This window comes from Liolophura sinensis, chromosome 2 (assembly GCF_032854445.1).
Source record: "Liolophura sinensis isolate JHLJ2023 chromosome 2, CUHK_Ljap_v2, whole genome shotgun sequence".
Lineage (NCBI taxonomy): Eukaryota > Metazoa > Mollusca > Polyplacophora > Chitonida > Chitonidae > Liolophura > Liolophura sinensis.
The window spans coordinates 10,434,422-10,447,042 of NC_088296.1; the positions used below are offsets into that span (position 1 = coordinate 10,434,422).

At 41.6% G+C, this 12,621-nt stretch overlaps 1 protein-coding gene across 1 annotated transcript; it reads right to left on the minus strand.

Moving 5' to 3' along the window:
• Positions 1–3,743: 3,743 nt before the first annotated feature.
• Positions 3,744–9,052, minus strand: LOC135462479 (uncharacterized). The gene is made up of 5 exons (XM_064739705.1): positions 8,992–9,052; positions 7,920–8,048; positions 5,073–5,207; positions 4,388–4,544; positions 3,744–4,215 (listed from the first exon to the last, which is right to left on the minus strand). Exons 1-5 carry the CDS (start codon positions 9,050–9,052, stop codon positions 3,744–3,746), a joined length of 954 nt encoding a protein of 317 aa, XP_064595775.1.
• Positions 9,053–12,621: the final 3,569 nt, after the last annotated feature.

A 12,621-nucleotide genomic window follows, 5' to 3' on the forward strand; every position in this document is an offset into this window, starting at 1 on the left:
AGCCTCAGAGATTCCATGCTTGTCTGCTGTCAGATTTATAAACAGGACTATACCAATACAGCCTGGTCCACACAGTTAAGCTTTTAGCTATATGCGCACCTATGTGTATGCAGTTATGCACAAGTCGGAATACATAAGCCTTTGTGGCTATGCTTCTTTGTTATGTCAAAAGCAAGCCCACTGCTACTGTAAAGGTAAGTCACATGGCGTCTGCACTCTATCTGTGTGACCTCGCTTTGCATACATACGCCTGTGTGGTAGGATGTGTGGTGTGATCTGATATGACAGCCATATACAACATTATAATATGCACAGCTCTGCTAAACCACGGGCTGGTGACTATATGCTCACTGTGTTAAATTTAATCACCACATTGGAAATATTTATTTATAGGACTGGGGTTTATCGCCGTATAGTCAGTATGAATGTGTTGTTGATGTAAACTGTCAAAAAAGAAACGCAACCCCTGTCCTCGGATATAAAAAATTCGTTCGAATAAAGTCATTGCTTCCAAACTAAATTTTAGCCAAATGTAATGAAATTATACACGTTTTTAATGAAGATTACCATCCAAACAACTGCCTTTTCTCTCCTAAGTGTATTTTATTGCTTATGACGTCACAACGCATGGACTGACCCTGTCGCACACAGAACCATTCACATGCAAATCATGTCAATGGCAGTTATAGTGTGGGGGTATATAACAGCCCATGTGCTTTCGTATTTTATTCATTCATTCGTCGACGAGAGGCAGTCGATAAAATGCCGCGACTGAGTGCTGCCGACCGAAATATCGCCATTGGTCGTCTTCAATCCGGAGAAAGTTTTGATACTATTGCACAACACCTAAATGTTCACAAAACAACGATATCCCGACTTTGGAGCCGTTACAACAACTTTAATTCGACCAACGATCGCCCGAGAAGTGGAAGGCCAAGAATCACGACTCCACTTCAAGATCGGTACATCCGGGTCCTTCACCTGCGTAATCGGCATGCCCTACCAACCGTGACTGCCACATCAATACCAGATTTGAGGAGAGTGTCGGCTCAAACGATTAGGAACCGTCTGAAAGAAGCGGGTTTACGTGCCTGTAGACCAGTTGTTGGACCTGTACTACGCCCCTTACATCGACGCCTACGACTCAGGTGGTGCAACAACGTAAGGATATGGACTTTACAAAATTGGAGGCGCATCTGGTCTTCTGATGAATCCCGTTTTCTTTTGACACGTCACGACGGAAGACAGCGTGTGTATAGGAGACGTCATGAATGCTTTGCGCCCATCTGCGTCCGGCAGGTGGACAGATTTGGCTGAGGCAGTGTTATGGTTTGGGGAGCCATCTCGTACAACCAGAAATCAGACTTGGTGATCGTTCCAGGGAACCTGACAGCTCAACGTTACATCAACCACGTGTTACAGCCTCACCTTCTGCCGATTATTGACCGACAGACACAGCTTTTTCAACAGGACAACGTCAGGCCTCATACCGCACGTGCAACAATGAACTTTCTGCAGGATTCCAACGTCAATGTCTTGCCGTGGCCCTCTAAATCACCAGCCCTCAACCCTATTGAACACCTGTGGGATACTCTGGATCGACACGTGCGTCAACGACAGTCATCGCCACAGACGCTTCAACAGATCGCCGTTGCGTTACAGGAGGAGTGGAGGGCCATTCCCCAAGAGAGAATCCGGCGTCTTATCCGTTCTTGTCCAAGGAGATGCTGTGCAGTGATTGCAGCTCGTGGTGGTCATACGAGATACTGAGGAAGACGCCCCCTGGTGAGCAACTGGTGTCTGAGAGATAACTTTTGAAAAGACAGTTTTAAACATGACCATCTTGATTATTATTCTGCCAAATTTCTGACTTCTGTCTTCAATAAGAAAAAAGTTGTGCCGTCCTAAAACTAAATATTAAAATCTCTAAAATACGGGGTTTGCGTTTCTTTTTTGACAGAGTTTATATTAGGTACATCAATAATTTTATTAGGTAAAATTTAGTTCGGAAATAACCTTTGTATGTTATTGTGATTAGGACAAATGGCATATGGTGAAGTATTGGCATTTACATAATGTAATATATTTAGATGGTATAGTCACTTAAGTTGTTCCAGAACAGCAATTTATGGCCTACCACCATGGAACACTCATCACAAAAATTCCAGACAGTATTTTGACTATAGCTTATTGTCAGAGTTCATTATAGGACCACACAGTGACTGGCACAGTACTGTAGCTTAGTAGTTGTGGGTCTGCCATGGTCCATGTGTTACGGTATTGAAAACAGCAACAGAAAACAGACTCAGTGACTCAATATTACAATGTAAACAATGCTTTATATATAAAATGAGACGTACAGTTTTACAGACAGTTCAACAACAACAACATAAAAAAAACATACACATCAGTATTACCGGTCTTTAAAAGTTTCCAGTTCACCTTTGCATCCCAAGGAACGTATTCCAGGAAATCCAACGTAAAGACCATGGGATAAACACACAATTCACACAAGTCACAAATTGTCCCAGTCAGGTACTTCGCTAGGTTAACGAACGCGAACACAGTACACAGGTTACACAGAACTGGAACAGTCAAGCCTTTGAATGACGTCACACCCGCAGAGCACAACACAGGGTAAATCCAGGCATGGAGGTATAATCCACTTTAGAACAGTCACAGCTCCCGCAGAAACTCACAAACGAGCCGTTCAGAGACGTAGAAAAATGTCACCTTGTGGCAGAACGAACGTCCTTTGCAAAACTGAAAACTTCAATTTAGAGTCCGTGACGACCTTGTCGGTCAGGTGAGGTCAGCGTGTTAAACAAATTACACAGTCAACACTGTATAAAAGAGTGAAGGAGAACTGACTGGATAATACTGCCACACAGGCAGTTTAGGTTGAGGATTCACTACACAATTTCTACAATGCTATTTTGCACCCAGTTAAATCTATCAGAATTTCGTCTGTTTTTGACAGAACAGAAAACGTTTCGCCAAGTGTCACTTACCACCCCTCGAGAGGGAATCAAGGTAACAAAATGCTGTGACTTCAATTCCAGCAAGCGTAGATAAAACAATGCTGGCGATGCTAGGTTGATTTTTTGATATGTTGGAGAAAAAAGCCCAAGGTACATGATGGTATGGCATGGTACAGGTACCAGGCGAAAGGAAGAGGATATATATTCTGAGGTGCAGGTTGTCAAATTTACTACATAAACAGTAAGGAAATAAATACGCTCAAGTAACCCGTGGAGACCTGTCCCTCACTAATTTGTTTCATTCAATTTACCTAAATCCACAAGGGAGATAACCTTAGTGTCAGTTGTTATTCCGAAGAACCCCACTGAAAGTTGGCCGTCCGCCTTTTATACTGTAGTTGAAGTCAGTATTTTACCAGCTTAAATGTTAGCCTTTGCCTTGACATTTTAGGAGTTACTATCTTCCTGGGTTACGTCGACAGTGCCAGTAGGCCTATATAGAGTGTGGCATGTCTGTGGAACACAAAAATATCATAGGAATCGCCCAAACGAGCGGGGAATGGAACGCAACATCATTGGTCATTGGGCGTTGGACCGGCCAGTATTATGGTGGGAGGAAACCGGAAAGACCGAGGGAAACCTACACCATCCATAGGTTGTTGGCAAACTTACCGACCTAATCCTGCTTCGTAAGGAATCCAGTTTGGTTGCGTTCCACTAGCTGTATGCAACTGTTACAATACAGCAATCGTTTTCAGTCAATTAAAATGTTGTGTCAGATTTGTGTATGAAGTTTCGCAAACTTTGCTCGTACGTGCTTGGGTCTCCTCGCTTATGGCCTCGCACGGGGTCGACACTGTCACGTGTAGAGATGTCAGAGGCAGATCCAGGTCCCTGATCAACCGCTGACATTTCAGGTTGTGTCAGAGTTGTGTATAAAGTTTCAGAGATCTCCGGCGTTCTGGCAGAGGTGTAGATTCCACTTGAAGCGTTGCTTGGCCGTGCCGTGCTCTCTTCACTGATGTTCTCGTAGGGAGGGACAGTACTACGGGTAGAGACGTCAGCAGCAGATCCAGGTCCCTGATTAGCCGCTGACACTCCCGGTTCTGGAACAGCTCCATAGTCTGTGCCATAACTGCGCCTGGCCCTGTCCGGTACTGCCAAACCAATGACATTTTGATAGGAGTGGTCTGTGTTATGGCTTGTTGTGGCGTTCCTTGAGCTCATATTTCTCCTGTAATACAATGGATTTAGCACATATTCGGCATTCATCATATTTATTCATAAATAAACAATTTCTTACGTCCAGGCGTCGTATTAAAAATCTCTATGCCAATTGCTTGAATAATGAACATCCCAGATCAGTAATTTTTTTTACAAAACTTTGCGCACACCCCTTTCCTCACCTGACGACAACAACAGCTAGGGCGACCACAGCCAGAAGACCCACTCCGCCTATACCTACTGCCAGACCGATCGTCAACGTTGAGGAATCCGCGGCTGTAGATGCAGCTGCGGGTGTAGATGCAGCTGCGGCTGTAGATGCAGCTGCGGCAGTAACAACTGAAACGTAGTAAACATCAACAACTCAGTTTATGAGCTTCTTGATGACTGTTTAGCACAGTAGTGTTTAATCCACAACCTACTATAATGTTACATATTTTATAAGGGAACTGAGAATTACTTCAATAGCCGATAAAAACATGCAACAGATTTATGCATGGAAGGAATCAGACACAGTGCGAACAGAAATACCGCACTTCGTCAGACCGAACTACCTAGAGGCGGGGCTGATGTCATGTGGTTTCTGAGGTAAACTGACAAGAGACCGCATTTCACCGCCTACGTGTGACCATTTACCAACTATTCCATTGCCGTTGCTGCTCTTGTTTTTCTCTTAGTATTGGACGTCTAAATTACAATCCTTGTTCATGTACATGTAAAAACATGCTATAAACATGGCGACACGTTGGATCATTAAAAGGATAACGGATTAGCGTCTAACACCACATTGTACTGTGAATATCAAAAGATCTACGGACAACCGCCTGAATCTGCCCTTTCGTCCGTTGATACCTGATACTTGCTTACCCAGACTGCATCCCACCTCTTCATTCTTTCTTTGCCTGTATCCCTCCGCACACGCGCATGTGTACTTGCCCATCGTGTTTGTACAAACGGAGTTGTTACCACATGTGGTTGGATTTTCCGTACACTCATCAATATCTGTATGGCACACGTAAAACATAAGCTTACAAAACAACTACACTTATACATGTAACCTGTATCTTATATGGTGTTCATTTTTCGTTTGTTGCAAGCATACCTATCAACTATGAAATCTGCACCTTTATCTCTCCACAAAACAGAAAAGAATATGTAGATTTCAAAATAATCATCAATTAATTTATTTGACACATTAGATGATTAAATGGATGACGGGTTAGGGACAAACGTCATCATTGTATCATGGGTGTGGACAGATCTACGGAATAAGCGCCTTTATCTACCCTTTGTACTGCATCTGATTACATTTGGTTACCCAGATTGCACCCCACCTCTTTACCCTCTCTCTGCCTGTATCCCTCTGCACACGCGCACCTGTGGTTGCCTTCCGTGTTTACACAAACGGCGTTGTTGCCACATAGCTCTGGCTTTTTGTTACATTCGTCGATATCTGGTTAGGACGTTTCAAGCATGAGCGAGATATAGTTAACTACAAGAACTTTGCACATCTATGACATGCCACCAATATACTCTTCACATGGGGTCAACAAAGCACTGGTTTCAAAACTACCTTTCTAATCGAAGCCAATATGTCCTTTATAATTACTGCTTTTCTGTAACATCCCAACGTGTCATGGATTGTAGGCCTATTCTAGGTCTTATACGCTTTCTACTTTATATCAAAGATTTGTTTGATTCACGTTTCACGCCGTTATTTCAATGTTAAAAATTTCTTCTTCTGCCCGATTGGACTTTGTACTCTTTGTAAATAATATCAGCTTATTCGCCAGGAAGTATTAACGAAACCATAAATACTATGACACATGAAGTTAAATAAAAGTTCAAGATTGGTTATATGCAATTAAGCTCTCATTTAATGTTGGGAAAACAAAAGTAGTTATTGTAAAACCGTCTCGAAAGGGTTTCCATCCGGTATTTTCAACATGATTATGGGGAAACCATTTTAAAGTAGTGAATGTCATCATCTGCCTTGGTATTTTTTTGAACGGTAAACTTCACTGGGGTCGTACAAATCACATATGTAGCAGAGTATCTAGCCATATCGGACATTCACCATATTAAACACAGTGATAATAAAAAGCATTCTTAATACTCTATTATTCCATGACATTCTATCCTATGGAATCCTATATTTTAAGGTTTCGATGGTAAGAACCCAATGACCTCGTGGCGGTGTGGATTCACAAATGGATGTTATGAACATTTTAGCCATATAGCGCACTTGCAAAGACAGTGATGTAGGCTGTGTTACTTTGTGGAGTGGGGGTTGTTCTAATCGCGCGTTGGTGCAGCTATTGTACAACAAATTACGCTCCACGCCTATTTTCCACCATGTCACTTGCTTTTGAATAATTATGACGTAAGCCGAAGCAATGAGTGTTAAAACTAAGCTTATGGAGTATAACATCATGAATCAAAAATGAATTTTCCTTGTAATAATATGGATCAAAATATGGGCGATTACTCTATCCAGAAGTTTAAAACATACTGATCTCTTATTCATGGAACTACAAATTTTTTAGAATTTCAGGTTAAATCAAGTTGCTAGTGTCGTCCATGCCCATAAATCAATTCATCATCCGGAACAACTACATGTCAATTTTAGAAATATTTTTACACGGCAAATTGATATATACAATCACCCGACTAGAACTTTAAACTGCAATCTTCATAATCAATTTTTGGGGCCTCCGTGGCTCAGTCGGTTAGCGCGATAGCGCAGCGTAATGACCCAGAAGCCTCTCACCAATGCGGTCGCTGTGAGTTCAAGTCCAGCTCATGCTGGCTTCCTCTCCAGCCGTAAGTGGGAAGGTCTTTCAGCAACCTGCGGATGGTCATGGGTTTCCCCCGGGCTCTGCCCGGTTTCCGCCCACCATAATGCTGGCCGCCGTCGTATAAGTGAAATATTCTTGAGTAAGGCGTAAAACACCAATCAAATAAATAAATAAACCATAACCAATTTATTGCATGGCCTTTTTACAAATATCTAACAAACATCCAGAAATAAAACCGCGGCAGCTAAAAGTGTAAACCTGATTCGAACCAGTGGCCTTAGTGGGAGAGCCAGCGAGGTACCCTGAGAATCAAAGCTTATGACTGATGTAAAGTATTACTCACCTACACACTGTCCTTTAGCAGACCTTTGTGCTCCAGCTGAGCAAAGACACACATGTCCTACACCGGTCTTTTCACATGTGGTGTTGACAGGACACAATCCCCTTCCAGTATCACATGTTTCTGTTTTACAACAAAAAATGTTCAGTACATTTTTGCACGAACAGGACCCCGTTGCACAAAGTTGTGTTGACCGCGACAGAAAAGTATGATGATTTCACAAGTATTTCTGTTGTACAGTCTACTAAATTCCGCGACAACTCTCGTACATTTTGATTGCATCTATACGCCCATAACGATACGTCTTTTGTTCTTTTTTAAAGAATGTAAAGACATTTGCAGTATCGTTGTTGTGTATCTTATACTTTGTATTCTAGGCGAAAGGTATCCATTATGTAAACTAGGATTTACTGTTAATTTACGCAGAAAAACAATAACGGTGGCAGGTTTTCATAGGCACAATCGGGTGTGGGTGTGTACAAGAGGGTACAAAAACGTACACATTTGCTTTTCTAGGAGAAGCAGCGTTACTATATTATAAACACACTGTTAAATTTGTGTATGACCTTCACTCACGTAGACAAAACTGAAGCGACCCATCTCGCAAAGACATCGGGATATCTGAGTCTTCAATACAACCACAGACACCTTGTACACATGTCGCCCTGTATCCACAACGCTCTATACATCCGTCAGCTGTAAAATCTGTGAGAATTGACAGAAACTTGAGATCAAATTTAACCAAAAGAGAAGTAAATACAAAGGAAACAAAATAAAATTTATTCCTGAGGGTTAAAACACATTTCATAGATGTTATAAGTTAAGTGCGGTAATTATTGGATAACAGTTTTACTGGGAACTTACACGATTAATATAAGTTATACTAGCGTGTAACGTGCGTTATACGAGCTGATGTTTTGTCGACATGATCAATATTTTGACGAGCCCTCATTCATCAGATGGCTGCCCTTTTTACAGCAGTTTTGTCGCTGTACCCATAACGTAGATGAACAGCTAGTTATTCACGAGTCTGCAATTTAATGGTCTTTGAAAATGTGACGTAAGTTTTCCCACATACTGTTGTTGTCAACTGCTTTATAAAAAAGAAGGCATGAAAATTTAAGGGTTTTGTGCCCAAATTTATTACTCGTTCATAAGTACCTGCCCATGTATCTATTGTCAACTTGAGTGTAAAAAAATAATGAAAAGTTTACATTAAATTAAGTAATGTAGCACTTAAAATCACTATATAACGAGACCGGTTTTATGCATTTTTTCCGTCAACACTCGATAGTCTCCTCAGAATTACATTATAAAAGTTCAGCCTTAAGAGCTACCAGAGCTTCGCCATTTAGTTGAGTATTAAAAAATGCTAAAAGAGTGACAACAAGCATGTCAAATTTCTTCAGGAAATGGTTTGCTCTTCTACATATGATTGTAAAAACACGTCATTCAATATCTGTTCAGTTATTTTTTTTTTCAAGTATCTAGAAGATTTGACCCTCAGGTAGGCGGGGATTTACAGCACAAGAAGAAAGGATTTTGAAAGGATTCAACAAAAACAACCGTATGTGTTCTCGCCAGCTGTTTTTCTACAACGACATCTGCACACAGGTTATAATTTTTATAATTAGGACCAGTAACTAACCTTTAATGAGGCTTGTATTCTCCACAAACGTCTTGCCCAAGCTATCGGCCATCACATCCATTCATAACTCCGAAGGTATACACAAAAAAATGTTTAACGCGTGAGGCTGTATTTGTAGGAAGGTGTGTATAGTATTATGACAGTTGTTTAAGATTTAAGGGGAATAACTGCCACCGCACAATTGAGGAGGCTGTGTGCAGGATGTACGTCAGTGTGCCGCCGTCAAGAAGTTGATACTGTACAACCTGTCTCGTGTCTCATTTCGGGGGAGTTAAACCTGTTATACACGCAAATGATGTAAGACAATGAGTGTATAAATGTTCTTGTACCCTAGCTGTTCTGAGTCTTCCATACTCGCCAACTTCGCATTTTGCCTACCTGTTTTCAGATAGGCGAATAGCGGTCAGAATCAGTTAGGATTAAGCTACATGAGTCAAGCCCATTACGACCCCGGGATCATTCACATCAAAAGCAATTTCATACATATTGGTCCAGCTAGAACACTCCCGTCTAAAGGAAAAAGTTTAACAGATGTGATTTTGGCATCGAATATATATATATATATATATAAATATATATAATTTTACAATTTAATTAGGTACGAACATGCTTCAATTGGAGTCTTTTTGAGGGTTAGCCAGCTGACATTTCAGTTTACGAAGTCCGTCGTCAATGTTTCTGTATCACCGCTTCTTTAGTGCTGATGGGCATCTTCCTTCAAGCTGTGCCATCTTTTTTTTTATTGGTTGCCTCTTTATTCTTGAAGATGTTGATGTCCGTAAGCGCTTTCGCGTTTACCTTTCTGTGCCATCCTTCCAAGTGGTGGGTACTCCTGGGTCTTCCGTTGTCACGATGATTCCATACTAGTCGGGGAAATCTCCCCTCCATACAGGTCTGGGTCACGTAGTCCGCCAACCTCAGCCGATAAAGTGGTTGCTTCATTCCGTATACTCTCCATTTGGTGCAGGGTAAGTACTGGAAGTACGCAGATTTCGTACAAACTTGAAAGAGTTCTGGGTCGGTTTGGTATAATGTTTGGAGAGCTAGCTTCTGGACCTGTCTCCAAATACATTGGTGTAGTGAAAATAACACCCGGTCACTCCTGCATCTGAGAAGACTTGACGTATGGCGTTGTGTGCGACAAACTCGTAGTTGAGTTAGAAGCGTGATGCCTGGAGCTGGATGTCGGCTCTTTTAGATGGCAAAGATGGGAGGTTCTTAATATATATCTCAGTTGGGCTTTGATTGCAGCTGTCAACATATCCAACGTGGCCATACAATTCAATGGCATGGATATACAGCCCCAAGCCTCGGGTTAAGCAGCATTAGACACAATCATGAGGCAGACTGACAGAGACTGTAACAGAAACTGTGATGTATAAATAGGTCATAGCTGATTTAGGGCGAGTGTTGCCTTAATTCTGATTTGTGAGTATTGGACGATCAGAAATATGATGCCTGGGTGCATAGTGTAGTTAACTGTGGTCAGTTTTCTTCAGTCTTAGCATAAAAATGAGTTTCCTCAGTTCGAATTAGCTTGTTTGTTGTAGGAAATTGCTTAGTAAATGAAAATATTGAAATGTTGTTGTGGTTTGTAATTTACAGTAATAAAAAAAAGCAAAGTATATGTACCAAGGGAAATCAGAGAATAGTAGTGTGAAATGTAAACAATGCGTGATATTTGTATCTGAGACAACCATGCACTGAGCTACATGTCTTATACTTTGGTTCTGTAAGTGCAGGATGTTCATCAGTGTGCCGCTATTAAACTCCACAACCTGTCTTGTATTTGATTTGAGTTATCTCCCCTTACATATTCTTGGCTGTTTGTTCACTTATTAATGTTTAAGCATTCATTTATCAAATATCCCTTTTTCGTACTTTTGATCGTTTTAGTACTTTTGCTTGATATTCGCCGTCGTATAAGTGAAATATTCTTGAGTACGGCGTAAAACACCAATCAAATAAATAAATAAATAATGAAAGAACGTGGAGCCACGCTCTCGTTTTGGCTGCGGAAGCAAAAAGCTTTTTCAGTCAAGAGCGAAACACATTCAGAAGAGAACATACGTTAATATACGGACAAAACAGCCAGAATACTTCGAAAAACATTTGCAGCTCCATCATAGACTTGTCCCGGGCAGATCTGTGTCACACCGTACAAGGCAATCTTTCAGGCTGTTTGTAATTGTGTTGCTGTATATATCTGACAGCTCGAAAAATCCTAGGTACTCTTCCTGCACCTCGTACTTTCCATCTACCAAACGCAGGCATATATTAAATTGTTTCTTTCCGGAAATTCGAGGCGGAAACGATTCCTCAGACGACTTTGTTGAACAGAGTTGACTATCAGAGGGACATCATCTCCAATTAACAAGCCTTATTGTACACTATGAAGTCAGTCAGACATGATGAATATGGGAGACGTGCCTAATGGAGAAGTTCAGCACATGTTTTAGATTGAAGATGGCTTACCATGTTTTCTTTAGAGTCGAACAGTTATCCATCAAAATACAAGGTAAAGACACTTCCGTCGAAAGCGCCTTCAAAGCTGCCGCCTTGTTAGAGCCATTTAGCAAGCAACACCGTAACAAAGACTTAGGGAAGTTTTACCACCAAGTTGTACCTAAATCGAGCGTTTCACAGACAGCCCAACACTTCCTAGGAAGAAGGTCTCACTAAGAAGAATCGACGATGGTTTGGCGCCTCACTCCTTCTCCACTGCAGAAGATTACTTCCACAAACAATTCTTCCAAGTACTGGATGCCCCTGTGTCTGATTTGGAGAGAAGGTTTCATCAGAAGAGAAGACACGTACTCCGTGGCTTGGAAAGTCTTCTGTGGGCGGCAAGTGGAGAACTTCCAAGTATTTCACAGTATGGAGTAGAGCCGTATGGATCCGACGTTGACTTAGAACGCCTTAATATCCAGTTGAAAATGCTCTATAACCTCTTCGAGTCAGGGACCGGGGCCTTTAGCGTATCCAAAATGAACACAATTTCCCGGGACACGTCTTTTTCAACAACAAGCAAACCCTTTTCTAAAGCTGATAAGATCGTGAGACTGTACTATACCGTTTCCGTCACTTCAACCTTAGAGTGCACCATATCATGATGGTCCACTTTGTGGCATGACAACGTGTAATTTTGCCCTCTGGTTTAAGCGCCATACAGATGTGAGATACCAAGCTGACTGAAGCATACGACGCGAAAAACTGATTGCATGTATGTATGTATGCATGGGTGTATGTATGTATGTATGTATGTATGCGTGTAGCGCAGCGTAATGACCCAGGAGTGTCTCACCAATGCGGTCGATGTGAATTCGAGTCCAGCCCATGCTGCCTTCCTGTCCGGCCGTACGTGGGAAGGTCTTCAGCAACCTGCGGATGGTCGTGGGTTTCCCCCGGGCTGTGCCCGGTTTCCACCCACCATAATGCTGGTCGCCGTTGTATAAGTGAAATATTTTTGAGTACGGCCGAAAACACCGATGAAATAAATAAAAAAATATGTATGTGTGTGTATGTGTGTATTTGGGAATGTATGTATGTATTTTGTGAATGTATGTATGTATGTTTTTTCAGTGATATGACGGCAAGGAGTCATTAGGTGTCCATATATACTGTGTCTTC

Excerpts from the sequence above, each read along its gene's own strand:
- LOC135462479 (XM_064739705.1), bottom strand. The coding sequence starts at position 9,052 with ATGGATGTGATGGCCGATAGCTTGGGCAAGACGTTTGTGGAGAATACA. Across the intron at positions 4,545-5,072 it reads AGAGGTGGGATGCAGTCTGG|TTGTTACTGCCGCAGCTGCA; the intron begins GTAAGCAAGTAT and ends ACTACGTTTCAG. Across the intron at positions 4,216-4,387 it reads CTAGCTGTTGTTGTCGTCAG|GAGAAATATGAGCTCAAGGA; the intron begins GTGAGGAAAGGG and ends ATTGTATTACAG.